This window comes from Cucurbita maxima, unplaced genomic scaffold (genome assembly GCF_002738345.1).
Source record: "Cucurbita maxima cultivar Rimu unplaced genomic scaffold, Cmax_1.0 Cma_Scf00044, whole genome shotgun sequence".
Lineage (NCBI taxonomy): Eukaryota > Viridiplantae > Streptophyta > Magnoliopsida > Cucurbitales > Cucurbitaceae > Cucurbita > Cucurbita maxima.
This window is the reverse complement of record NW_019272060.1, coordinates 90,942-117,234: the sequence shown is the minus strand read 5'-3', so window position 1 is coordinate 117,234 and position 26,293 is coordinate 90,942. Positions and strand designations below refer to the sequence as shown.

At 38.1% G+C, this 26,293-nt stretch overlaps 2 protein-coding genes across 4 annotated transcripts; one reads left to right on the top strand and one right to left on the bottom strand.

Moving 5' to 3' along the window:
• Positions 1–1,778: 1,778 nt before the first annotated feature.
• LOC111470402 (probable Histone-lysine N-methyltransferase ATXR5) lies at positions 1,779–5,624 on the top strand. 3 transcript variants are annotated; one of them, XM_023115965.1, is made up of 7 exons: positions 1,779–2,325; positions 2,445–2,525; positions 4,166–4,392; positions 4,495–4,595; positions 4,682–4,894; positions 5,131–5,259; positions 5,407–5,624. In XM_023115965.1, the coding sequence occupies exons 1-7, from the start codon at positions 1,965–1,967 to the stop codon at positions 5,468–5,470; spliced, it is 1,176 nt and encodes a 391-aa protein (XP_022971733.1). In that variant the 5' UTR covers positions 1,779–1,964; the 3' UTR covers positions 5,471–5,624. The 3 variants fall into 3 exon arrangements, with proteins under 3 accessions (XP_022971733.1, XP_022971734.1, XP_022971735.1); XM_023115966.1 differs by having other exon boundaries at positions 5,131–5,624; XM_023115967.1 differs by lacking the exon at positions 5,407–5,624 and having other exon boundaries at positions 5,136–5,225.
• A 9,146-nt stretch (positions 5,625–14,770) lies between these two features.
• Positions 14,771–17,615, bottom strand: LOC111470304 (probable pectinesterase/pectinesterase inhibitor 51). The gene is made up of 2 exons (XM_023115853.1): positions 16,488–17,615; positions 14,771–15,599 (listed from the first exon to the last, which is right to left on the bottom strand). Exons 1-2 carry the CDS (start codon positions 17,521–17,523, stop codon positions 14,887–14,889), a joined length of 1,749 nt encoding a protein of 582 aa, XP_022971621.1. The 5' UTR covers positions 17,524–17,615; the 3' UTR covers positions 14,771–14,886.
• Between the last annotated feature and the right edge of the window lie 8,678 nt (positions 17,616–26,293).

The window sequence follows — 26,293 nt, the reverse complement described above, 5'->3', positions numbered from 1 at the left end:
GCCTAAGGAGCTCCCAGAGTATGCTCGCCCGACAAGGAAAGTGGCCCAGCGGTGTGCGAACTGACTGTCCATACTCGCACGTATGACCTGTGTGTAGAATATATGGTACACATCCAAGTTACCCGTTAGGACAGTACTGTAGGAAAATAGATTGAACGGATAGGTCCTGTTATTGCATTCGCATATTCTTGCATTTAACCCTCAATAGTGGGGTCACTTACGGAGTATTTATTTAAATACTCCAGCCATGCGCTACTAGATTTTTCAGGTTAAGACAAGACATTCTTGTACGGCTCACGACGATATCGCAATTCGAGACCATGACACATGCATAGGGTAATGGTATTTAGTTTCTTAGACTTAGACTAGAATATAATATTTTTAATTTAATGGTTTATTTTCTAGCCATTTGTTGTGTCCTTTAAAGGTGTTTTTGAAACACGTAAGTCATGACTGTGTTTTAAGAGAAAGATTATGTTTTATGGAATTTAAATGAATCTTCTACATTCAATATTTATGGTATATATCCAGTAGCGACCTTAAATTAAGTAGAAAATTTCGGGTCGTTACATCGCCGGATGTCTCTCTTGAGAACTGTTTCAAGAATGGAACAAATCAATGCCTGAAAAAGATAATTCTTTGTTTCCATGTCCAAAACTATTCTAACTTTAAAAAAATAAGAATATTTCAGGCTCATAACCAATGCGTTGTAACTCGTAAATGTTTGATATTTGAATATGTACCAAATAAGTATGATTTTTTAAATAATTAAAAAAAATAAAGAACTCACAACCTAACCGAACTTGAAAATAGAGAGTTGGGTTGAATCGTAGGCTCTACTCTGTTATTTTAAGTTGGTTGGGTTCACACAACCTAACCGAACTTAGAAATAGAGGGTTGAATTGGGTCCTAAACTCTACCCGAGTTGGTTGACACAACCTAACCGAATTTAAAAATAGAGGGTTAAATTGGTTCATAAAGTCTACTCGAGTTATTTCAGATGGGTAGTGATAAGATAAAGAACCACTACAAGGGGAGTAAGATTCGGATTACCTTGTTGATCGAATATCTCAAGGCAAAAACATTATTTGAGATTCGAATCACTCCATAAGCAAGATCGATCATGTCTAGCTTGAATGATTCTTGTTGATTAAATATCTCAAGGCAAGAACACTTGCTTGAAATTCGAATCACTTCACAAGCAAGATTGATCATGTCCAGCTTGAATGATTCTACATGCAACCTAAACTACATAAAATTGCAAAGAAACTTAGCCATTGGCTAAAGAAGAGCATAAATGCATATTTTATAAACTAATAAAGGCATTTCAAGAGTGTTACATTCCTACTTAATGACTATAATTAATCATTATATAATTGTAACCTAAAGTAAATAAAAACTCTTAAAATACATTAATGAAATACAATAACTCTAAATTGTAATCCACCCAAAATTTATCACATGAAACTTCATTCTTCTTCAATATGGCTTGAATTGAAATATCTTTTTATAATTTCAACAATATTTTCTTCGTATCTTCATTAAAGTATATTGTAGGATTGATGTCCCTTGGTTCATATCAGGTAGGTTACACAACCTAACCGAACTTGAAAATAGAAGGTTGAGTTGGGTAGTAAACTTACTCGAATTATTTTGTAGTTAGTTGAGTCGACCCGAACAAGGCCCGGTTGTTGATTTGGGCATCAAATTCCGTGCGCACCACAAGGCGTATAATAGAGCAATCCAATGGAAATGTTCCACCTCAGCGCAACGTTGCGGGCACTCCCCTTTCGCCGTAGAGGCCATTTCGGGAAGACAGAGAGCTAACAAATTCCGCCATTATCGTCTTCCTCCATGCACCTTTCTGCACACCCACACCAGAGCTGCCTACACCAATCCGTTTTCCTCCCTTCCACCTTTTATCCTCTCCCAATTCTGCCTATTGCGAATCTCTCCTCTTCCTCATGACTCCGGCTTTCTCCTCCTCCTCCGCCACCGCCGCCTCCTCCCAGCGCCTTATCCGCTGCAGCGCCTCGCTCCGTCGGACACACGCTCCGCACCGACCTTCCTCGACATCCCCTCCGCCGAGGAAGCTGAAGCCAATGGCGGAGGTAATGGCCAAGGCCAAGCATGTGGTTCTCGAACGGGACGATTACGATGACGTCAGGTGCGAGGAATGTGGCTCCGGCGACCGGGATGATGAGCTGCTGTTGTGCGACAAATGCGACAAGGGGTTTCATATGAAATGTGTTAGTCCGATCGTCGTTAGGGTCCCGATTGGATCCTGGCTTTGCCCCAAATGCTGTGGCCAAAGAAGAGTAAGAAGTAAGGATGCTCACGAATTTGTTGATTCTCCCATTTTCTGTGAATTTCTTGGAGTTTGTGATTTTCGGAATGTCATTGTGTTCCGATTCCTTTCTTCATTCTTTTTGTTTCGCTTGTAGGCTTTTCTCAGAAGAAGATTATCGATTTTTTCGGAATTCAGAAATGTAATGACGAAGAAGTCCCATATCTGTCTGCTCAAGGTAAATTCTTCACTACAGTATTCAAAATTGATATCATATTATGTCTGCATCATAATCTTGGTCATGATCGTGGCCCTTCTGGTATTCATTCTTATATTTTATGCTATTGTCCTCAGAAAATGCTTTAGAATTTCAAGCATTATATAACATAGTGGAACTACTGGCAAATGAGTTTTTATTTTCAATAATGTGGGGCAATGTTATGATATGCTTTATACAAATCTGCTCAATTATCATGCTTGATGTATACATTATTCCTTCTCAACCAATTTTAGCTGTTTAGTTTACTGCTACAGATGTGATTCTTGAAGTGAAATTCTATGATATCCTGATGAAATCGAAAGAGAAGAAAAATCATCTCATATTCTTCCTTGTACTTCATTAAATGATCGAGTTGTGAGGCATAAAAATTCTTAGTGGACATCAATGAGCCTTTACCTATCAAGGAGTTAACATGATTTTTGTGGTTTCTTGAAATCTAGTTGCTTGATAAGGATACATGCTAAATGTTATGCTCTATAAGATGTGTGTGAGAGCTAGCATTTCAGATAAGATAGATACGGAAAGTACAAATAAAATCTTATGACATATATTTGGGATGTCATACTCATATCATATATTTGACAACCATACTTGATTTTGTAAGAACATTTATAGATATTACTGAGCATATATGTGACAACATACTGTAATAGTCCAAGCTCACCGCTAGCAGATATTGTCTTATTTGGGTTTTCCCTTTCAGGCTTCCCCTCAAGGTTTTTAAAACGCATCTACTAGGATGGAGGTTTCTACGCCCTTATAAAGAATATTTCATTCTTCTCCCGGACCGATGTGGGATTTCACAATCCGCTTTCCTTTAGGACCTTGCATTCTCGCTGACACTCGTTCCCTTTGCCAATCAATATGGGACTCCCCCAATCTACCCCCTTCGAGGCCAGCGTCCTTGCTGGCACATCGTCTTGTGTCCACCACTCTTTGGGGCTTAGCCTCCTCGTTGACACATTGCCCCGTGTCTGGCTCTGTTGCCATTTATAACAACCCAAGCTCACCACTGGCAGATATTGTCCTCCTTGGGCTTTTCCTTTCGAGCGTCCCCTCAAGGTTTTTAAAACGCATCTGCTAGGGGGAAGTTTCCACACCCTTATAAAGAATATTTCGTTCTCCTCCCCAACCGAGGTTGGATCTCACACATATCTTATGACATATGTTTAGGCATTACAATTTCAACCAAAAAGTCAGAGATTTGAATCCTACCCTCAAGTATGGTCAAAAAAAAAAAAAAAAAAATCCTGAATTATTTGTAATTTCACTAATCTCCAACGATTTTTTCTTTTTTATGAAGACCATTTGACAGCAGTAAATCGTCTAGAGGTTTTCTCTTGAAACTTCTCTATACCAAATGTGTTCTTGAGGTGATCATTTCATGTTGGTATTCTATGAGATTTTCTGGATTTGAGACCATTTGGCATTAAAATTTAGTTCTTCCATGTTCTCTGCTGAAACTTTTCTATACCATAGGTGTTTGTTCCTGAACTGATCAATTCATGTTGGACGATTTTCTTTTAATATTCCTTGCATCAAAAGTTATTCATGGATTCATAATTTTAATATTATACAAATGGCATCATGAACTGAAGCTATAAAGCGTAGGAGACGATTACGGCCATTGGTGTGGCAGAAGAAAAGGAGAAGATTACTACCATTTCGTCCAAGTGAAGATCCTGATCGCAGATTGAAACAGATGGGTTCACTTGCTACTGCTTTAACAACATTGAAAATGGAGTTTAGTGATGATTTGACTTACGTGCCGGGCATGGCATCAAGATCTGCTAACCAGGCAGAGTTTGAAGATGGTGGAATGCAGGTTTAAAAACTTGGAACCATTTGAAAACATTTTCTAGTTGGAATCTTTTTTGTTCTTAATAGTGGAATGGTCATAGATTATGTTACCTGCCTTCTATTTTAGGTTCTTTCCAAAGAGGACACTGAGACCTTGGAACTCTGCAGAGCCATGAGCAGAAGAGGCGAATGCCCTCCCCTTTTGGTTGTTTTTGATTCATGTGAAGGGTAACTTTATCTTTAACTCCTTGACCATATTGTCATTTGCTTCCAACATCTATATTGAGTAAGTCCACACATAATTTATGATGTAGATTTACGGTAGAAGCGGATGATCAAATTAAGGATATGACGTTTATTGCCGAATATACTGGTGACGTGGATTATCTTAAAAACCGTGAACACGACGATTGTGATAGTATGATGACCCTTCTTTCAGCAAAAGATCCATCTAGGAGTCTTGTCATCTGCCCCGACAAACGTGGCAACATCGCTCGGTTTATTAATGGAATAAATAATCATTCTCCGTAAGTTGGCCAAGTCTATCACATTTTAAAAATGTATCTAATCGCTCAATCATATCAGCTTTGTCTACATGCACGTATCTAAGTAGTTCACCTCATGGCCATATCTTGATAGCTTACTAAGAACTAGTTTCTTAAAACTTTAATCGTATGTTTAGTTTGTTTCCTCTTTTACTTTTTCCAATATTTCCGAGAATCAAATTCATGATGCTCAAAACATAAATTCCATTTTTGTGCAGAGAAGGTAAGAAGAAACAGAACTGTAAATGTGTGAGATACAATATTAACGGCGAATGCCGGGTCATTTTGGTTGCTATTCAGGATATTGCTAAAGGGGAGAGGCTCTATTATGACTACAATGGATATGAGTATGATTACCCTACTCATCATTTCGTTTGAGAATATCTTAGGATACTTCTAACAATTTTGGGATTTGATTTGTCCCATACAGTTTTTCTCCATTTTCTTATGCTGAATTTTGTTGCTAAGTCAACAGTTTTTGCTGATTCTATCAGAGTAATTTGTGTTACATTTCCTCGGCTGAGGACAGGAGGGAGGGAGGGAGGGACGTGGGGGTAGGGATGTCGATTTTTCCCGAGTTTTGGTAGTGTAGAACAAAACTCAGGGGTCCTAGAAGTTCATCTGTTAGGTATGTGTTGTAATACAATTCTCAGAGAGTACTTTCAATTTTCAGTAAAAGTAATACTTACTCCTTTGCTACTTTTCTCATTAAGGTTCTTTTGTTCATTAAGTTATGTTTTCTTAATCTTCTTATCATTCATCCTCATAGGTCATTACATAGAAATTCAATATTCTGCCATGTATTTTTGTGAGAATGAAACATTTTTTATAAGGGTGTGGAAGTCTCTCCCTAGTAGATGCATTTTAAAAACCCTAGTAGATGCGTTTTAAAAACCTTGATAGGAAGTTTGAAAGGGAAAACCCAAAAAGGACAATATTGGCTAACGGTGGGCTTGAGCTGTTACAAATGGTATCAAAGCCAGCACCAGGTAATGTGTCAGCGAGGACGCTGGGGTTCCCAAGAGGGCTGGATTGTGAGATCCTACATTGGTTGGAGAGGGGAACGAAAAATTTCTTATAAGGGTGTAGACACTTTTCCTAGTAGATGCTTTTAAAAAACCTTGAGGGGAAACTCAAAAGGAAAAGCCCAAAGAGGACAATATTTGTTAGCGGTGGGCTTGGGCTTGGGCTGTTACAAATGGTATCAGAGCTAACACCAAGCAGTATGCTACCGAGGACGCTGGGGGCTCCCAAGGGGAGTGGATTGTGAGATCCACATCAATTGGAGAAGAAAACGAAAAATATCTTATAAGGGTGTGGAAGCCTCTCCCTAATAGATGCGTTTTAAAAACCTTGAGAGGAAACCCGAAAGGGAAAACCCAGAGAGGACATTAGGCTTGCTTCATATATTGTGATAGTTTACAAATTGAAAAAAAAATTGAAAGTCAAGTTGGCTATAAAGGAGCTTTCAAAGATTAATCTTATTCTTATCTTGAAAGGGAGACCCATTACATCTCCAACGACAGTTGGGATGAAAATTCAGAAAAGTCGTTCAAGATTGAAGGACTAAAGGACTAGTAGGTGAAGGTGGGTGGTTGTAACCCGCTCAAGCCTACCGCTAGTCGATATTATTTTTTTGGACTTTCTCTTTCGGATTTCCCTTCAAGGTTTTTAAAACACGTCTACTAGAGAGAGGTTTTTACACCCTTACTTCGTTTTCCTCCTCAGCTGATGTGAGATTTCACAATCCACCTCCTTACAGTGCCTAGCGTCCTCGTTCTCCTCTCCAATCGATGTGGGATCTCACCGTGGTGGCCACTAATGGTAGCTATGGTGAGAATGGGATGTGTATTGAAAGTACTTTACCAAAGAGTTAATAGTTTGAATTTCCTATCTCCTCGAGTTGAGAGTTGTTCCCAATTATAATGATTTTTATGCATTCATTGATAATCTTGTTGGCAATTTGAATTTGATTGCAACATTTTGTTCGACTCAACAATAATAATTCCCTAAATGGATTGGAGCTGTCGTACAATTCTGAAATGTACGTTCGAATAGAAAACTGGTGAAAATAAATGAATGAAAAACATAAATTTTCTTAAAAAATAATTCGTTAAATTATAAACTTTAGTGATGTTAAACAAACGATATCATAGAGTTTCTATAGAAATATCATAGCGTTTTTTAATTTATTATAGTATTAAAAATGCTAAAAAAAACATTCCATATAATTTTAGATACATTAGATAGCTAATGTTTTCGGTCAGTCTTTTGAACTTCTTGAATACACATTATATGTCTCCTTTTTCTCTGATCATGTACACCCACATCTAATGGCTATAATCGTCAACAAGAGAAAATACTTGTTACCAACCATCGATGATGGAGTAACTGAACCATATAAATCTGCATGAAACAGTTGTAGTGGTCGCTCAGCATCTAAAGTAGTTTGAGCTAGGAACAACAATCTTGCTCGTTTCGAGACTAGGTAACTTTCACGTAGCTAGTTTGGGTGTATGATTTTGAATAGGCTATGATTTTGAATAGCCCTATAGCCATCTTCTTCTCTCCCGTCATTTTAAGTGTCTGAAAGTTCACATGCCCAAGGCTTGCATGTCATAGCGAAGCTAGGTCTACGAGTGCCATCAATAGAGAGATGGGCTGGTTGGTCTCCAATAATATCTTGTATGGTTGGTTATGCGATCGTTTTTCCTTCATCAATAAGGCTCCATTTTTGTTGAACATCTTGAGGAACGAGCTAGCTAACTTCATTCTGTTTCTTTCTTCCGTAATCTGACCAAGGCTAATAATATTACTCTTGAAGTTTGGGATATAAATACCTTGATCAATAGACGCTAATCGTCATTCTTGCATTGGAACAAGATCGATCCTTTGCCTTAAATCGGTACAATTGATCCATCGCCAAACTTCACATTTCCAATGAACTATTCATTAAGCTCCTTGAATTTTGTTTGATTTTTGGTCATGTGGTTGCTTGCTCCATTGTCTAGATACCACATATTGGTCTCCACTCGGTCTTCTTCTTTTGTGAGAAGGTTCGCCATAACCTTTTCTTTGTTGAGCATCAATAAGTTGCGCATTTTCTTGGCCAACATTAGTGTGGGCTCTTCATCTTGCGGAGTGTGAGGTTTACCTCTTCATCGCACTTCTTCTTGCGGCATTCTACCGCATAGTGCCCGTATTTTTCATAAAAGTAACATGTGATCATACTCTCTTGTACTTCAAAGGGTTGGCTTTATCATGAACTTGTGAGATATTGTCACGACCTCCTCTGCCACCATGTCCGCAGCCACGTCCTCAACTTCCCTTGTTGTGGCCGCCAAGACCATTCATACCGGAAAAGGAAGAATCAGTCGTATCTTTCCTTTTTGTCCATGCGAGCCACCCCTCATGTGCAGTCAGAGATGTTTCTCCTCCTCTCTATCATCGTAGCCACGAAGTCTCACCTCATGGACCTTAAGATGACCAACAACTTCCTCAACTGACATGTTATTAAGATCATCAGATTGCTCAATATAGGTAACAATTTGGATAAATCTCGGAGGGACAGCACGGAGGAACTTCTGAACAACAGAGATCTCCTCCACCTTGTCGCCTAACAAATGGATGTTGCAGACGATCATCGTCAACTTCATGGAAAAATCGTCTATTGACTCACCGCCCTTCATGCGGATAACCATGAACTCACTTTTTAAAGTTGATCTACATATTTGCTTCTTTGACACATTCCACCCACATGTTGTGTTTGCTGCGTCTCCAATGCTACCTTTATCAAGTCCTTCTCTGCCAACATGAGAAAGACGTCCTTTGCCACTGCTTGGTAGATGGCCACAAGAGCCATCCTGCTCTTACGCTCCTCAACGTTGCCATGTTTGATGACGTTCCACACGCCTTGTGCTTGTAAGTTAGCATCTTTATCAACCATGCTACGTAGTTACTCTTTGTAAGTAATAGGTATTGGAGTGTTATACTCCCGTCCTTTCTGCTTTTTATCGTTGTCATATCTCTTCCAACGACTTTGTGTGGTGACAACATTTGTTTTAGCATCTTGGCTCTAATACCAAATGTTAGATATGACCAACAATCGAAATATATTAAAACAAATAAAAGAAACAAAAAGAACAACTTTAAGGGGAGAGTTTCTTAGAACAAAAGAACTTTAACACTTGTGCTAAGTTCCCTAAACTTTCTCAAGTCACTGACAATCTTCCTAATTAAATCACGAAATTTGGTCCACAATTTGAAAACTACTCACAATTCTTCTAACGTTTCTTCATAAGTTAGTAATTTCTTCTACTAAGTCAAGTTTATTGACTCACACATATATAGTTCTTAGTACATGACACTGAAATCAATGAAGCAAAACTAAGAAAAAAATGTTATGGCTTCATCAAACTTATCATCTCAACCAAGGAGGCTTAGAGGAAGACCACCAATACGTAAGAAAACTTGTTTCCAATGATAACAAGGGTGACAATTACCAACTTGTTCATGCTCGCTCTATCGAATACCCAATTGGTTTATCCAACTTGCTTGAGACTGATGATATCCCAAAAAAATTATGAATAACTTGTATTAATAGAAAGCAAAATTGAAAGACCGAACTGCAAGTCTAGTGATGAAATCCTACCTAGAAAACTTAGAAGAGAAGAGTCGAAGAAATTTCTTTGGAAGAAGACAGGGTGGATTAGAGACAAAGCAAAATTGACCATAGAGAGCAATGGGTAAATATTCTCATAGTAAATATTAAATTTTTCAGAGATACAGAAGTTGTTCGGAGTGAAGAATCTCGAATAAAGTCAAGCTTATAAAAAAATTACGAGTCAATAAACTTGACTTGACTTATATTTGAGTTAGTTTTTTTTGTAATGACTTAATAAATTGTGGAAAAAGTTTAGGAAAATTATTAGTAGATCCTCCCGTGTAAATAGTCATAAGAGGTAAGATTTATTCACGTCTAACATAAAGAATTTAAAAACTTATTAAAGTTTCTTCAATACAAAAAGAAAAAATAAATAAATAAATAACTTCCCGACCAAAACCATCGCAAAAGAATGAACATGAATCAACGCTGTAGCGAGTTTTAGTATAACAAATGTGAAGTAGAGATTTAATTTTTTATACTTATCAACTATATCAAATTTTCTAATCGACCATAAGATGAAATGTACGTAAAATGTATTTGCTCAGTATGTAACCGTTTTCTAAAACTTTCTTCTTCAACTAGGGTCAGAGCCTCGAGCATAGGTCACGGTCGCTTGGTCGTAGGCGACAATCGATATAAGTTTTGGATATTAAATTTTTTTATTAACGGATCTTTTGAAAAAGGATAATCCTCAACGCCCATCAATTTTGTTATGTAGTATATTTCCATTCATATTTTATATTAAATCTAGAAATAAAATAAAATAATAATATAAAACTAAAGGTATAAAAGTAATTTAAAAGGAAGGTTTTCCATTAATTTATACCAAAAAAGAATTTAAAAGTGTATGGGTCGGCTGGGCAAAGAGCGCGTGCGCCAAGAATTGTTTTTTTAAAATAAACCAAAATTAAAAAGGAAGCACTAGTTGCTATGTATTATTTTGCTTTGTCTTTTATATATATATAATAAAAAAATGAGCGGTCTCGACTTTAAGTCTATCCACCGCTACATCTAAGTCAACACTAAACCAGTGGTGACTTAAAAATGTGTACGAACTGATTTGGTTCGATAACTTGGTGAGAAAATGATGAACAGGTATGAATACACATTATCGATAAGTAATGAATGAAAAGTACTTAAGATATCATATTGTAAGAGACCATTTACAAAGTTTAATGTTAAAAAGTGCTTTTGTGTTGAAATCAATGATAACCGATACAAATTGGCTACCAGTTGAAGTGGGAGAGCATTCGAAAAAGCTACAAAGTCATAGAAGAGGTCGGTCTGAAACATCAATCCAAATTTACATTTTGGGTCTTTACTATTTCATGTTGTATCAATACAGGGTGTATGATCGGTCACCAAAATTATGTCTACACCCACTAAGCCTATGCCCAAAACGTACTATGGAGGATATGACTAGTTCTCAATTTTTCTACTTGGGTTATATGCTATTAAAGTCACTGTTGTTGTCTACTCACTTTAATCTTATAACATTGCTTTCTCAAAATTCTTTTCAACATATTTTCTCGCTCATGTTTTTTAAATATTTCTCTCAAACATGACCTGAAGCTCGAGCATACATCGATCGAATTGTGAATTTCACACGACTGACTTGTTTGCTGGGTTAGAACAAGTGTTGCATAATCGTTGTCTTGTTGTCATAAGAGTATCATCACAACATTATAACATCATCATAACACCTCATAATATCTTATCAAATCACATCATCATAGCACATCATAATATCACATAAACATATATAACACGTGCAAAGGCCAGTGAGCATGTGACATCATACATTAAACAAGTCTTCCGACCGAGTAAATAGTAAGACCACTTACTGGTTTGGCCTAAACCAAAGTTACTAATTTTTCTTGGTACTACCCTGTATTTACTCTTCGGGGTCCAATTTGATCTCATATCATCATTTTTGTCCTCCACTTTTAGAAAATTTTTCTCCATTACATGCTTCACTAACATTTTCCTTAATTTCTAAGGATGATTTCAACGGCTTGGTATGTCCACGTCCCGACATAACGAACACCAAAGCCTTGTCTGTTGGCTCAGTCATTTGTCTCTAAACTCTAACTCCCTCCATTGTTACGCCTTAACCAAAGCTACATTCTCATGTTTATAAACTAACTCGACAATGTATTGCCATCGAGACATGATTTGTAACAATTAATAAAACAATTAATAATAGCTACATAGTTAGCTCAACCCCTCTTCTCGTGAGACTATTAAACTGCCCTAAACAAAAATACTTTTGTATTTCAAAATTATACTTTATATCAAATATTAATTAAAGAACAAAGATTAGATTGTTTTGTTTGAATTAAGATCTAAAATAAGAGAATAATTAGAAGATGGGTATGGGCAACAACAATTGGAAGTGATGAATACACAAATGGATGAGCACTTCATGTGGTGAGTAGCATTTGTAAGTGTCATTGTCTTTTGATAGTGCTTGTCTAATGGATGCAGTATCCACATTATTATTTCTTTCCAACCAATCTTATTTATTATATCTTTCATTTTCATACCCATCATAAGCATACAAAATTATTATGTATGTGCATCATAAAAGTAATGTTATGTTTGTACGTAGATCTATTTAAAAACTCTAAATTTCTACCGCTCGTTCTTATCTTCTTCTCGGTTTTGTAGTTTAATTATCATCTTACAAGTACGTGTAGCATGAACGAGTATAAAAACACTTGAAAAGTAGCATGCTTGCAGGTTCTAAAATTATACTGGACAACTAAGCATGCCTCTAATTATTACTCAAGTCTTTCTCATACTTGGACACTACAAAGCTAAATCATAAGTTTGTTCAGACTAGTGCTTAGGTCACATTAATTGTGAGATCCAACATCGGTTGGATAGGAGAACCAAAAATTCTTTATAAGAGTGTGAAAACATTTCTCTAACAAACGCGTTTTAAAAACTGAGGGAAAATTCGAAAGAGAAAGCTCGAGGACAATATTTGCTAGCGGTTACAAATGGTATCAGAGGCAGACATCAGACAATGTGCTGGGAGTGGACACCTGGTAGTGTGCTAGCGAGGACGTTGGGCCCCGAAGGGGGTGGATTTTGAGATTCCACATTGACTGGAGAGAGGAACAAGTGCTAACGAGTACACTGGGCCGCTAAAGAGAGGGCATTGTGAGATCCCACATCAATTGGAGAGAGAAACAAGTGTCATCGTGGACACTTGACCCCGAAGGGGGTAGATTGTGAGATCCCATGTCGATGGAGAGGGGAACAATTGCTAGCAAGGATGCTTGGCCTTGAAGGGTATAGATTGTGAGATCCCACGTTGATTGGAGGGGGAACGATTGCTAGCAAGGACGCTTAGCCTTGAAGGGGGTAGACTATGAGATCCCATATCGATTGGAGAGGAAAACGAGTGCTAGAGAGAATGCTTGGCCCCCAAAGGAGGATGGATTGTGAGATCTCACATTGGTTGGAGAGGAGAACGATGGATTCTTTACAAGGGTGTGGAAACCTCTCCTTAGCATACACGTTTTAAAGACCTTGAGGAAAAGTCTAACGATTTTAAAATCCCGAAAGGAAAGCCCAAAAAAGACAATATAAGCAGTAGACACTAATATTTCTCTATTTGATCTACATTTTCAACCGGGAACTTTTAAGTGTTAAGCACTTAACATAATGAGCCTCCTACTAAATAGCTAATCTCTTAGAGCTCGTTAACAATGCCAGAATGTTGCATCATGTATCTTGGAAACTATTTTTTTGCTACAAATAAACTAAAAGTATAGTAAGCTAAACCTTGATAGTCTCACAAGGTGAAGACCACACAAGAGGAAGCAACATTTGTGTCGGCCGACTCTATGGTTCCTTACTCTGTTTTAACAATATCACAATTAGAGAATAGTTGGAGACATCCTAACCGTACTGACATAGCATGTGTACAACACCAATAAATGCACCTACGTCCTACTAGGTATGAAAGTGAGAAGTAGGCGTCATACAAATATGTAACATATCAATTACACCCCTATTGTATACACGATTTACCTATTTTTCGTGTTATTCAATAATTCATATTCATTATGTTCTTAGAACATTGGCCCTATAAACAAAAACATGCACAAAAAAAAAAAAAAAAAAAAAAAAAAAAGATATCAAAGGTTCTAGTTACGTCTCATATGCTCATCTAATCTTAATTTAATCACTCGTATCAGTTTTTTCTATAAACAATAACGTAACAAGTTAAACTGAATATAGCTACTTGCACGCATTAAAAAGTGATCAAAAAGTGATCAATTATGCAAAGAGAGTCTTACAAATGAAAATTTTAAAAATTTAAAGCCATAACTTACAAGTTCTCCGACGAAGCTCCTACGACGAGCTTATGCGATTCTTTTCTTCACATTATCTCTACCAATCTCTTACCCGTTCTTCATAGCAAAAAAGTAAATAAATAAATAAATAAATAAAAAATGTCCATCCATTTTACTAAAACAACCTATGACTCTGAAAACCTAGCATCTAAGTTCTACTAATTCACCCAAGCTCAAATTAGGATTCTAGTTTGGGAACTTCAAGGATCCTCATCATTTGGCCCGCATTGAGGCTCTCATTGGCTATCAGTTGTTGACGTTCGGCTCCTCAATGATCAACTATACAAAAGAGATCCTAATAGCCAAGGAGATGTATAGGTTGACTGCGATAGAAGAGACACAATCTCATCATGGTTCCAACTTATAATTTCTTCGTACTATTATGACACTATGAATTAAGACAAATTCTTTAATACGGGTTAGTAGGCATCTCCTTTGTAGGCCCCATAATATCATCATTATAAAAAAGGGGGTGATTCTTGTGTTCATTACTCTCATTTGACCAAGTTCATAACTAAGGAATAGTTGGAGATCCTTCCCATACCAACTCATAATCATAAACTCTATCATAATCGACACACGTTCACTACTAAAAATACTAAGCAGACCCCGACTCAACTTCTTGATGATATTTAATATTTTACTTAGCAACCCATTGAACCTCTTACCTAAATAACAACGGTGTACTAGAAAATTATGCACCACATTGACGATTATGCACCATTTTGGACCCTCCACTTCATATAATTCAAACATTTCAACTAACAATTTAACCCACTCCCCCTTACTTTTCAACTAATTTTCTCATCAACTTCAATGTACAGTTCAATCATAAGAACAGAGATAGCCGTTCATCCTAATTTGATATTCATATGAGATAAGTGGTGGATTATTTTCACTTTATAGAGAAGTCTGGGATTACAAAGGGAACTGTAAATCTAATTTATCGTTTTTGATTCTTCAGAAGACTGCGATGAAGGAATCCATTCGTCTCCCTGAATGAAATTCTGAACAGAGTAACTATAAACATGTTGTGCTGGTATCTGACTACTCCACTCGACTCGTTCCGAGGTTATTGACCCTGTCCCAGAGTTCTCAAACTCCCCATAGTAAAGAGTTTTCAAAGCAAAGTCCCCGGTCCACGGCATCCACCCCGCTGGAGAAACAAGAGCCTCGAGATTACAATGTATGAAAACCGTCCTCGAGTACTCCTTCCATGGCCTCCCCAAGAAGTTCTTGTGCACTTTAGGCTTGCTGTAGTACAATGCCATGTACTCCTGAGTGCCATTTATGAGACAGTTCTGGAACACAAAACCAGTTGTTTGAGCCGGGTCGGTCCTGCCATGAGCAGTGACGGCATTGTTCTCGCCTTTCTCGGGCTTGAGCTGTCGAGGACAGACAAGGATCTCGCAGTCCTGGAAGACGGAAGCTGAGTTTCCAAAGATGAAATCTACGTTGCCTTGAATCTTACAGGATTTGTAGAATTGGCGGAGGGAATGAGCATAGAGAGTGTCTTGGTTGCCTAGAAACTCACAGTCTTGAATCACTGAGAGATCACTGTCTGATCTAAACGCCACAGCCTGATGGGCATCAGGGCCTGCTGTGTTTTGAATGGTCAGACCACTGGCCATGAATCCATCACCAACAACTCCTGCACATACATATCAGTATTAACAAATGGGCAACATTTTTACATCTTTTGAGTATTAATCAGTATACTACTCAGATCCAATTCCGCTCAACCATATTACATTCACTAATTTATAAGTAAGAAATACATCCCTATTGGTACGAGCCCTTTTGGAGAAGCCCAAAAATAAAACCATGAAAGCTTATATCATACCATTGTGGAGGGTCGTGATTCCTAACATGATATCAGAGTCATACCCCTAACTTAGTCATGTCAATAGAACCTCAAATGTCCAACAAAGAAGTTGTGAGCCTCGCAGTCAAAAGTGACTTGAACAAAAGTTGTGAGCCTCGATTAAGGAGAGGTTGTTCAAGAGTTTCATAGGTCATAGGGGAAGCTCTATAGTATCGATTAAGCAAAAGATGTTTAAGGGCTCCATAAGCCTCAGGAAAGGCTACTTTGTTTGAGGACTTTTGAAAAAGAGTCGAGCCTTAATTCAGGAGAGGCTCTATAATCTCAATTAAGGGGAAGCTGATCGAGGGCTCCATAGGCCTCAGGAGAGGCTCTATAGTCTCGATTAAAGGGAGCTGATCGAAGGCTCCATAGGCCTCAAGAGATGCTCTATAGTCTCGATTAAGGGGAGCTGATCGAGGGCTCCATAGACTCTACATTGTACTTCATTCGATGGAAGGATTGTTGGGAGCGAATCCGTAAACAACAGTCTACAATATCATAGAACAGTGGAGTGGATCCTCAACACTTGTTTTTAACTTTAAGGAAGGCAGCTAGAAAGGTAAAATCAGAGTGGCAAAAGTTCAACAGAGCGTGTTTGATCAAGTAAATTGAAATAGATGGCATTATCAACGACAGGTAAGCTAAGAATTTGAAGAAAAAAGAAGAAAAACTCACCGACAGTGGCAGAGTTGTAAGTGGAAATCCCAGGCTGGCCGACATTCAAAGACCCCGTGATCACCGTTTTCCCCATCCCATCTCCCAAGAACACCACATTCTTCTTCTCCAACGGAACCCTCACGATTTCATCATAAACGCCTTCCTTAATATGAATCACAAATCGCTTCCCCATCGCGTTATCCGGCGCCGCGTTCACAGCTTCCTGAACAGTTTTATAACATCCCCCGGCACCGTCTTTGCACACCGTCGCGCTAGCATCTACCTTCGATGGGAACCCGCCGCTAAACCCTAACCCAGATCCGCCGCTACTACCTTCCCAGAATCCATCGCGCTCAGTCCTCGGCGGCGTCCACGCCGCCGTATCGTTACCGGAAATGTCGTAAGCCGCCAACATACTAAGGGCGTTGCTGGTGAGGCCAATGAGAGAGTCAAGAAACGCCATGGTTTTGTTCACAGATTGAGTATCGTTGGCGTACTTAAGCGCGGACCAGCAATCGTAATGGTAGAGAAGAGACGCGCTCATCCAAGCGCGCGCGTCCTTGGTTCGACCTCGCCGAACAGCATCGTTGGTAAGAGAAATTCGATACTCAGAAAACCGCAGAACCTCGAGGCAATTCTTAGCAGCGGTGGTCCGATTCGGACTATCGGTAGAGGAATCGAGAATCTTCTTGACCATGGACTTCGCAGAGGCTAGACCGTCGGAGGAGACGGCGATGGCGGATTGAATGATCTGGAGAGTGGTGGGATTGGGAGGGAGAGAAGGGGAATGAGAAAGGGAAGATCCGCATTGGTTGGGGAAACGTGTGGCCTTGCAGGCACGGAGGGTTTCCTCCGAGGAGGGAAAGTTGGTGAAATGGGATGGGAGGTGGTGGTGGCGGTGGTGGACGGCGGAGGAGAGGGAGAGGAAGAAGAAGAGGCAGAGGAAGGAGAGGAAGGAGAGGGCGGCCATGGAGAGGAAAAGGAAAGTGGATTTGGCAGTGGTGAATTGAAACAGAAATGGAAATGGGGTTGTTCTGGGGAGAGGATTGGGCATGGCGGGAGTATTTATAGTGGAGGAATGTAGAGAGAGAAAGTGAGGAGAGAGAAAGGGGATATGGAGATGAAGGTCACGGGCTCAGAGAGAGACCAAAACAAACCTCACGGGCGGTTGCACAGAGGCGTTTAAACTCTGCTCTGTTTTGTTCTAGCGCACTTTCCTTTTTCCTATTTTTAATTCTTTTTAGCTCCGTTCGATCCCGTTGGATTAGGTCGTGTTCGAATCATGTTTAAATTCAACTCAATTGTCGGATTGGATTAGGTCGGATTCGAACCATGTTTAAATTCAACTCAATTGTACGGTTGAATTAAGTCTGGTTCGAACCATGTTTAAATTCAATTCAATGGTTCCGGTCGTAATTTTTTTCAACCTAAACAAATTCTTCAGGTTAAATTTGAACTCGACCTAATCAAAATAAATTCATACTCCAACCTAACCCAAATTCTACGAATTGGGTTTAGCTGATTGAATTTTTCAATCATCAAATTTTTTTGAATTATATTCTTTTCGCTTGAGTTTTCGTGTATTTTTTCTAATTTTATTAGCGTTTTTAATACCCATGTTAAAAAGTATTTTTTTGAAAATTTTTATTTGATTAAAAACAAAGAATTTATAAATATTATTTTTTAAATCTTAAGGATTAAATAGAAATTAAATTTTATTATTTAATAATGGTTAAATATATATATCTATATATATATATATATATATATTCGTATAATTATTAGGTTTGACTCTATTGAACTAGTGATATTTTAACCGTTTGAGTCAGTTGTACGTGTTTGGTGCTCTTCTTTGGTTTGCTCTCAAGGTATCACTAGGAGGTCTTACATTTGCTTAGTCCACGTGGCTCTTAACGGACTCACGTGGACCGTGAGACCAACTTATGCAACCAAAATATAAAAACATTTGCATGTCATTTCTTATCCAGTATGTAAATCCTGCTCATGTTATACCTATCAACATTGATGGGTCAGGAGAGACATACTACATACCATGATTTGAAAACTCGAGACCTCATGCATGTTGTATAACACGAACTGTGATAATATATATTTATTGAATTAATGGAAAATCCAAACGGACACGACACGAGGACAAGCTTATATTACACTCCCGGCAACTTTACATTGCTTAAAAGGTATACGATCATAATAATTTCAAAAAATTAAATTAAAAGAAAAAAAAAAGTTGAGATTCCAGGCTGGCCGACATTCAAGGAGCACGTAATGACCATTTTGCCCATCCTGTCTTCTTCTCCAACTAGACCCAGACGGCGGCCTGAATTGTCTGCAGCGGCGAGGAATTCCGGGGGAGGCGGTGGTTGTGGTGGCGGAAATGGAGGATAGCAGTGGCGATTGCAATTAATGCGAATTCATTAATTTTATTTTGTATTGTTATTATTATTATTATTATTATACCATTTATTATCATTTTCCAATAGCGTTATTATATTAATGTGATTTATTATTCTATTTTTGATTTAATAATATCAACCTCATTACATTACTCAAAATAATAAATAAATAAATAAATAAAAACTATTAGTGGAGTTCCTTTTAACGAAGAGCCACTTTGTAGTGTAGTTGAAAATTATTTTTTTAGGGATATTATAGTAATTCGATAACTGTACGCAATCAATCAGATCATATAGATATCCCTTCAACACAACATAGGTCATCGAAAGGATCTCAAAGACCCACTAAAGCACGAAAGCCAGAATCTTTCAGAAAATGGATTCCTATTCGAAGTGTGAAGGATATTTAGTAATAAATTATAGTTTACCATATATATTATATTTAATATTTTATTATAAGGTACCATAGGTATCTTTCCATTTATTATTATTTCCATATCCTTGTAATTTATTTGATTATAAATAAGATAACTTCACACCATTTAGGTGTGGTGGATTAATCAAACATTCACATGGTATCAAAACCCTCTCGGTTTAACAACCTCGATCCTTTCTTTTCAATGACTTTTGAATCCTCTAATCTTCTTCTCCACCACCCCTGCTGATTTTGACGTCGCAGGGGCAGTCTTCATGGCTGCTGTAGTTGGAGCCGATTGATTACTCTTCGGCTCCACCCTATTGACCTCCAAATCACCTTTCGTCATACTCTGTACATACAACCTCACCTTTTCCAACCCAATCGGTTTTCCCTTGGCCAATATAGTCTCTCTCATTTTCTTCCCAATCAACCTTCATCCTTCATATAAACCCTAACCTAAACCTATCAACCTTTTGTAGAGATTTACCTTCGGAATCTGGGTGCCGCACTGGCCTATTCGCCAACCAAGTTGCCGCCGCCCTTCCTGCCAAAATTGGCTTCTTCGCCCAATGAGGCGACTCTTCCCACTGCCCTTCTCGCCAAAATTGGCTCCTTCGCCCAATGTGGCGACTCTTCCGGCTTCAACATTGTCTTTGTCCCTTGCTCTAGGTTTCCCCTTCTACTTCTTGGGGTTAGAAATATTCTCACCAGAGCCAAGGCAGCATCGTCACTAAGCGACAATCCCTCTTCATGGGTTAGACATATTCTCGCCGAAGTCAAGGCAGCATCGCCGCTGAGCGGCGATCCCTCTGCAATTTTTGATGGCCAAGAACCGGGTTGTTAGCATCTTCATGAAAAGTGTTTCTCAACCTCTTTGAATTTTTCAGATTCAAGCTTCACATTCGTTTAAATTCGACGCTTAGCTTGCGGTGGGGTGTTAAGGATATTTAGTAATAAATTATAGTTTACCATATATATTATATTTAATATTTTATTATAAGGCAAATATCTTATTACCATAGGTATCTTTCCTTCTATTGTTATTTCCATTTATTATTATTTCCATATACTTGTAATTTATTTGATTATAAATAAAATAACTTCACACTATTTAGGTGTGGTGGATTAATCAAACATTCACAGAGTGCATAACCGCATGGATAAGCTCACACTAACCCGTCAATTTTGGATCCAATTTGGAATTTTCCTTGGGAGGTATCGGGATTAATTCAAGCTTTAAGTAGGATTTTTTTTTTTTTTTTTTCTGATTCGGTTAGTTGAATTTTTGAAAAATAAAACAATTGAGTTAATTTGTATATTGACTTAAACGGTTTGAAAATTCCTTGTTTATAATCAAATAAATTACAAGTATATGGAAAATATAATAAATGAAAAATAAAATATCAATGCCCTAATAGAAGGCAAATGTCTAAATACTTACAAATAATAAAAGATCAAATATGATATATATGGTAAACTATAATTCAGTATTAGATATCTTTAACATCCCGATTAACCTAACCAACTCGAAAATAGGATTATATTTTAAGATTATTACGGTGAAAAATGATTTGAAATTAATAATAAATGTAATATTACTTAAAATGAAAGTCATTAATTATATATCATTCTAATAATTCTAATATTCAATAATGGAAAACAATTTTTTCAACTATAACTGATAGAAATATCCCAACAAACTATGGAAAGTAACATATAAATTTTTGACCCAAATAAACACTTCATTTGCTGTAATTTTGATAATTGTTTACACACCCTTATATTGTAAAGAATGTTTTTGATCTCACATCGGTTGGGGAGGAGAACGAAGCATTCTTTATAAGGGTATGGAAAACTCCATGGTAGATGCGTTTTAAAATTTTTGAGGGGAAGCTCGAAAGATAAAACCTAAAGAAGACAATATCTGCTAGCAGTGGGCTTTGACTTTTATAAATCGTATTAGAGCCAAACACTAAGTAATGTGCCAACGAGGAGGCTAAGCCCCGAAGGTGTGGACAGGAGGCGGTATGCCAGCAAGGACGTTGAGCCCCAAAAAGGGGTGGATTGAAGAGTCCCACATCAATTGGAGAAGGGAACGAGTACCAGCAAAAACGCTGGGCCCTGAAAGGGGGTGGATTGGAGGATCCCACATCGATTGAATAAGAGAACGAGTGCTAGCAAGGACGCTGGGCTCTGAAAAGGGTGTATTGTAAGATTCCATGTCGGTTGGGGAGAAGAATGAAACATTTTTTATAAGAGCATAGTGTTGTGCGCCGAAAGCGGAACAAATGTACTCACAACACCAATTAACAAAATTACACAAAAAGAGACACCAAAATATTTACGTGGTTCGAAGAGAAGAAGTAATCACTAATAAACAAAGTGTTACAAGTGAATACCTCACTATCACAGTACAAAGGCTCTCACCAATATGTCACTCAATTTCAAGTGCTATTTTATTAATTCTAAGCATATTAACCCTTAATGGTTGAACCTAAAAATATAAGCCGGGAGAAACTTAAAGTCTCAAAGAATATGACTAATCAGTCCTAAAGAATAGAACCTTATAACAATTTACAACACATAGAAACCTCCCATATCAAACGCGTTTTAAAATTCTTGAAAGGAAATCCAAAAGAAAAAGCTCAAAAAGACCATAGGAGAGGGGTTTAAGTTTTGGAAGCCTAAGGGTGAGTCGGGTGGGCTGGATCTTTCGTTTGTATCATGTTTCTGGTCATTGGATTACTGGTTTCATCTTGGGGCAGTGATTCATGTTATTTTCAAATTCTTCAAAGAAAAGGAAGTGCAAGAGACTCCTGATTATGGTTGTATCGATATGTAACAGCCTAAGCCTACCACCGCTAGCAAATATTGTCTCTTTTGAGTTTTCTTTTTCGGGTTTTCCCTCAAGATTTTTAAAGCGCATCTATTAGGGAGAGGTTTCCATACCTTTTTTAAGAATATTTCGTTCTCTTCCACAACTGAACCGACGTTTTCTTTCGGAGGTGAGATATTATTCAACTTCATCATCTTCTCTACATTTTCTTTCGGATGTTCAAAACAACAAAGCGCAAGAAACAAAAGAACAATCAACAATTGAAAGTTTACAACCACAAACTTCTATACAATACATGACTTTCATCACTTGTTTTTATCATGACATCAACCAAAGACTTCAAGTTAGTATCTGGTTGCCATTGTGATCCATTTTTTCAGATAATTCTACTCATAAGTGCATCAAACCAAGTGCCAGAGATTCCAAAAACTGTCGAACTTCAAATCTAACTAACATGCAATAGCCTGACATCTAATGGATTAAACAGATGAACAATGGCAAGAAGCAAGAATAAGAGACTACTTGTTTTTGGCAACAGAATCATCGATAACAGTAAGTCTTTGTTCTTGAAGAAGTTGAAGAAGTACCTTGGGGTTGAAGCAAATTTCCAATTAAGAAAATCCAAGTCCCTCTTGCCCTAGCCAAAACAATTTCTCAAACTCAAAACATAATTTGACTGGCATAGATGGCTTTTGAACTAATTTCTCAAACTCAAATACCTGGTGTCGGAGTTTGAAGTAGGGTTAACGATGTGCATGGTGAAGATATAGATGCTCTTGCACGCTCCTGTGATATGAACCAAGACATTTCAATCATATAATATGAACTTTCAAATTACCATAAGATAAATTTAAGTTGCAATTCAGGCCGCATTAGATTAGAATCAAATCAAATTTTGGGTGGGTGATAATTAGAGTGATGATGCTTTCATTAATATATTTTAAGACTTTTTATTTATTTTAAGGTTTCATTTAGATAGTGGATAATTATGGTCATAAATATGAAAGTTACCATTCTTAAAATGCCTCATGAAAGGTCAGAGGTGTTCTTTTGAGACTATATAAAGTCATGTTGTAGTGTTTGTCCAGTAATGAAAAAGCTTATGACTCTGTTCTGAATTTTATGACTCTATACTGAAGATGAAAAGCCATGTTCTTTTCAGAGTTAGCAGGAGACTAAAATATTCAAAGAAAAAGCTTATTTCTTGTAGTGTGTCCAGTAATGAAAAAACTAATCGCTGTTGTTTTTCGGTGAGAGGAAATCGTTGACGGGAAGTTGTTGGAAGAAAATAAAACGGGTAAAATAACAAAGAGAGAGAATTGCTGAATGCTTAAAATCTAATCTTCTGAACTAATAACAATCTCCTCAAGACTCCACGTCTTGTTCGGCCACCTCTTCTTCAAGTTGGCACGCCGCCAATCCAGGTGGTGGTTCACCTCTTCCTAATAGGTCTTCCATCCTCCGGTACCTGGCCGAGAGGTTGACTGGTTGTCAGCTTGTGATGCTTGCCTCCCTTGCCGACGAACAGGATGATGCCGTGCCCCTTCGATCTCGACAACGGAGCCGTTGCCGAATTTCACTGTCCCGCGAATCCCCGAGTCAAGCTCGGAGAACACTCACTGGAGCAATTAACCCTTGCGCCTGTAGGTTGACGTGCATCAACAACGCCCACTAGGCCCACTCGTTGTAGTTGGACCTTGTTCAACATCAGGTACTGAACGATGGCGGTCAACGACAACTCGCGCCTGTCACCACGGCGTCGGCCTCTTCGTGGCGGTGATGGAGGAGTGAGTGTGCCTACTCGGGATGGATCCCACGATGTGTGTATTTTTGCGCTTTGCATTTTCTTCAAACTCAAACCTGAGACCTCTGCGTTGTTAGGTCGACGCTCTAACCACTTGAGCTATTCAACTTGACTATTGATAAGATTGGCTCCTCCGAAATGATATACCACCGATGGCTTCAACTTGGCTCTAATACCACTTGTTGTTTTTCGATAATCGGCCAGGGAAATCTTTTTCTTTTCGGTGAGAGGAAATCGTTGACGGGAAGTTGTTGAAAGAAAATAAAACGCGTAAAATAACAAAGAGAGAATGTTAAATAAAAGCTCTGCCTTATTTAGTTAGGTTTGTAAAAACATATGAGTTCACGCGAATGGAGGAGCGTGATTCTAGGGGCCATTGTTTTGGCAGAGTGGCGGAGTCTTCGTCCACTTATTCTATTTGTGTATATTTGGTTTTTCTATTTTTGTAATTAGATTTATTATTTAAACCATTCAACGGATGTAAAATAAAATATTGAGTCTTCAGCATTACCAGCGAATCTCTCTCTCTCTCTCCTTTTACTTCCGCTAATTTTTCCTTCGAAGAAACCTTCGGCCAATTTTTTTTTTCGTCGACATCCGATTTGCCAGAGTCAACAGAGAATTGCTGAATGCTTAAAATCAGGTGTGTTAATCTTCTGTTCCTTTTTAAATATAACTTATTCTAAAAATGGCTGTAGAGTGACCAACTAAATTTGTGCCACTTCCTACAAAATTGCCATCTAAAACTTTGGTATTCCATTCGACGTGTTTGTCAAATGGTCAAACGGAGGTATTCAATCAACTAATGAAATCGTGTGAATCTAAATAAGGAAAAACTCAGGTTTTATCTAACAATAGCTACAATTTTCATCTTCAGTATAGAGTCATAAATGTTGAACGAGCATTTCGTAATATTAATTGACAGTACTTGAGATTTTTTAATAATACCTCAGCTGCAACAAGATTGAAATGCGTGCCTTGGGTTCGATTTAATATCGCTTGTACTCCTAATCTCAACAAGTTGTGTGGAGATATAACATAGTGGTGTCTATGTTGAATCAATCAAGAAATCTTTTTGTAACATACCAAGTCCATTATCCACCGCTATTTGTCCTCTCTGTGGAAATCTTTCCCTCAGTTTTTAAAACGCCTCTACTAGGGAGAGACTTCCACACCCTTATAAAGTATGTTTCGTTCTCCTCCCCAACCGATGAGAGATCTCACAATCCACTCCCTTCGAACCACAACGTCCTCGCTAGCACTCGTTCCCTTCTCCAATCGATGTGGGACTCCCCAATCCACCTCCCTTCGGTGCCCAACATTCTTGCTGGCACATCGTCTGGTATCTAGCTCTGATACCATTTGTAACGACCAAAGCCCACCATTAACAGATATTGTCCTCTCTATGAAAACCTCTCTCTCAAGGTTAAAACGCGTCTACTAGGGAGAGGTTTCCACACTCTTATAAAGAACATTTCGTTCTCCTCCTCAACCGATGTGGGATCTCACAATCCACCACCTTCAGAGCCCAGCGTCCTCACTGGCACTCGTTCCTTTCTCCAATCGATGTGGGGAACCCCAATCCACACCCCTTCAGGGCCTAGCGTGTTGAACACAACTCTCTGTGGGAAACACTCGCACTCTTTATTAAGACCAATCGAGAAGAGAATACAAGACACTGTATAGAATACTTTTTTTTTTTATTTCTAGATAAATAACCTAGGTAGGGTGGAGGTGTATTTATACTAGAGCCTACGCCAACAAATTTAAATCTAAATCTAACAAATCTTAATTTTTTTCCTAAATATCTAGATCTCTTCTCCTATTTTTCCTAAAATCTCTACTAAAATAAATATTCAATGGGCTCGTACAATTATTGGGCTTGACTCTATTGGGCTAGTGATGATATTTTAACATTCCCCCTCAGCACTAGTCCTCATTTGCTGCACCATGTTAAGCTGACAGCGAAAACTCTCATGTTTGCCAATATTCAGCCCTTTTGTAAATAAGTCTACCCCTCGGTCATCTGTCTTGATCTGCTGCATCTCGATTTCTTCCTTTAAGACATTCTCTCTAATGAAATGGTAGTGCACCTCCACATGCTTTGTTCTAGCATGAAACACAGGATTTTCTGCTAGGCGAATCGCAAATTAGTTGTCGAAAAGAAGTGATATTGGATAGTCAATTTTCTAGTGCAAATCTTCCATCAAAAGTTTCAGCCATGTACTTTCCTGAGCTGCTCCAGCCGCTGCTCTATACTCTGCTTCTGTAGTTGATAATGATACTGTTGGTTGTCTCTTGCTATACCAAGAAATTGTTCCCGAACCAAACTTGAACACATACCCAGTGGTT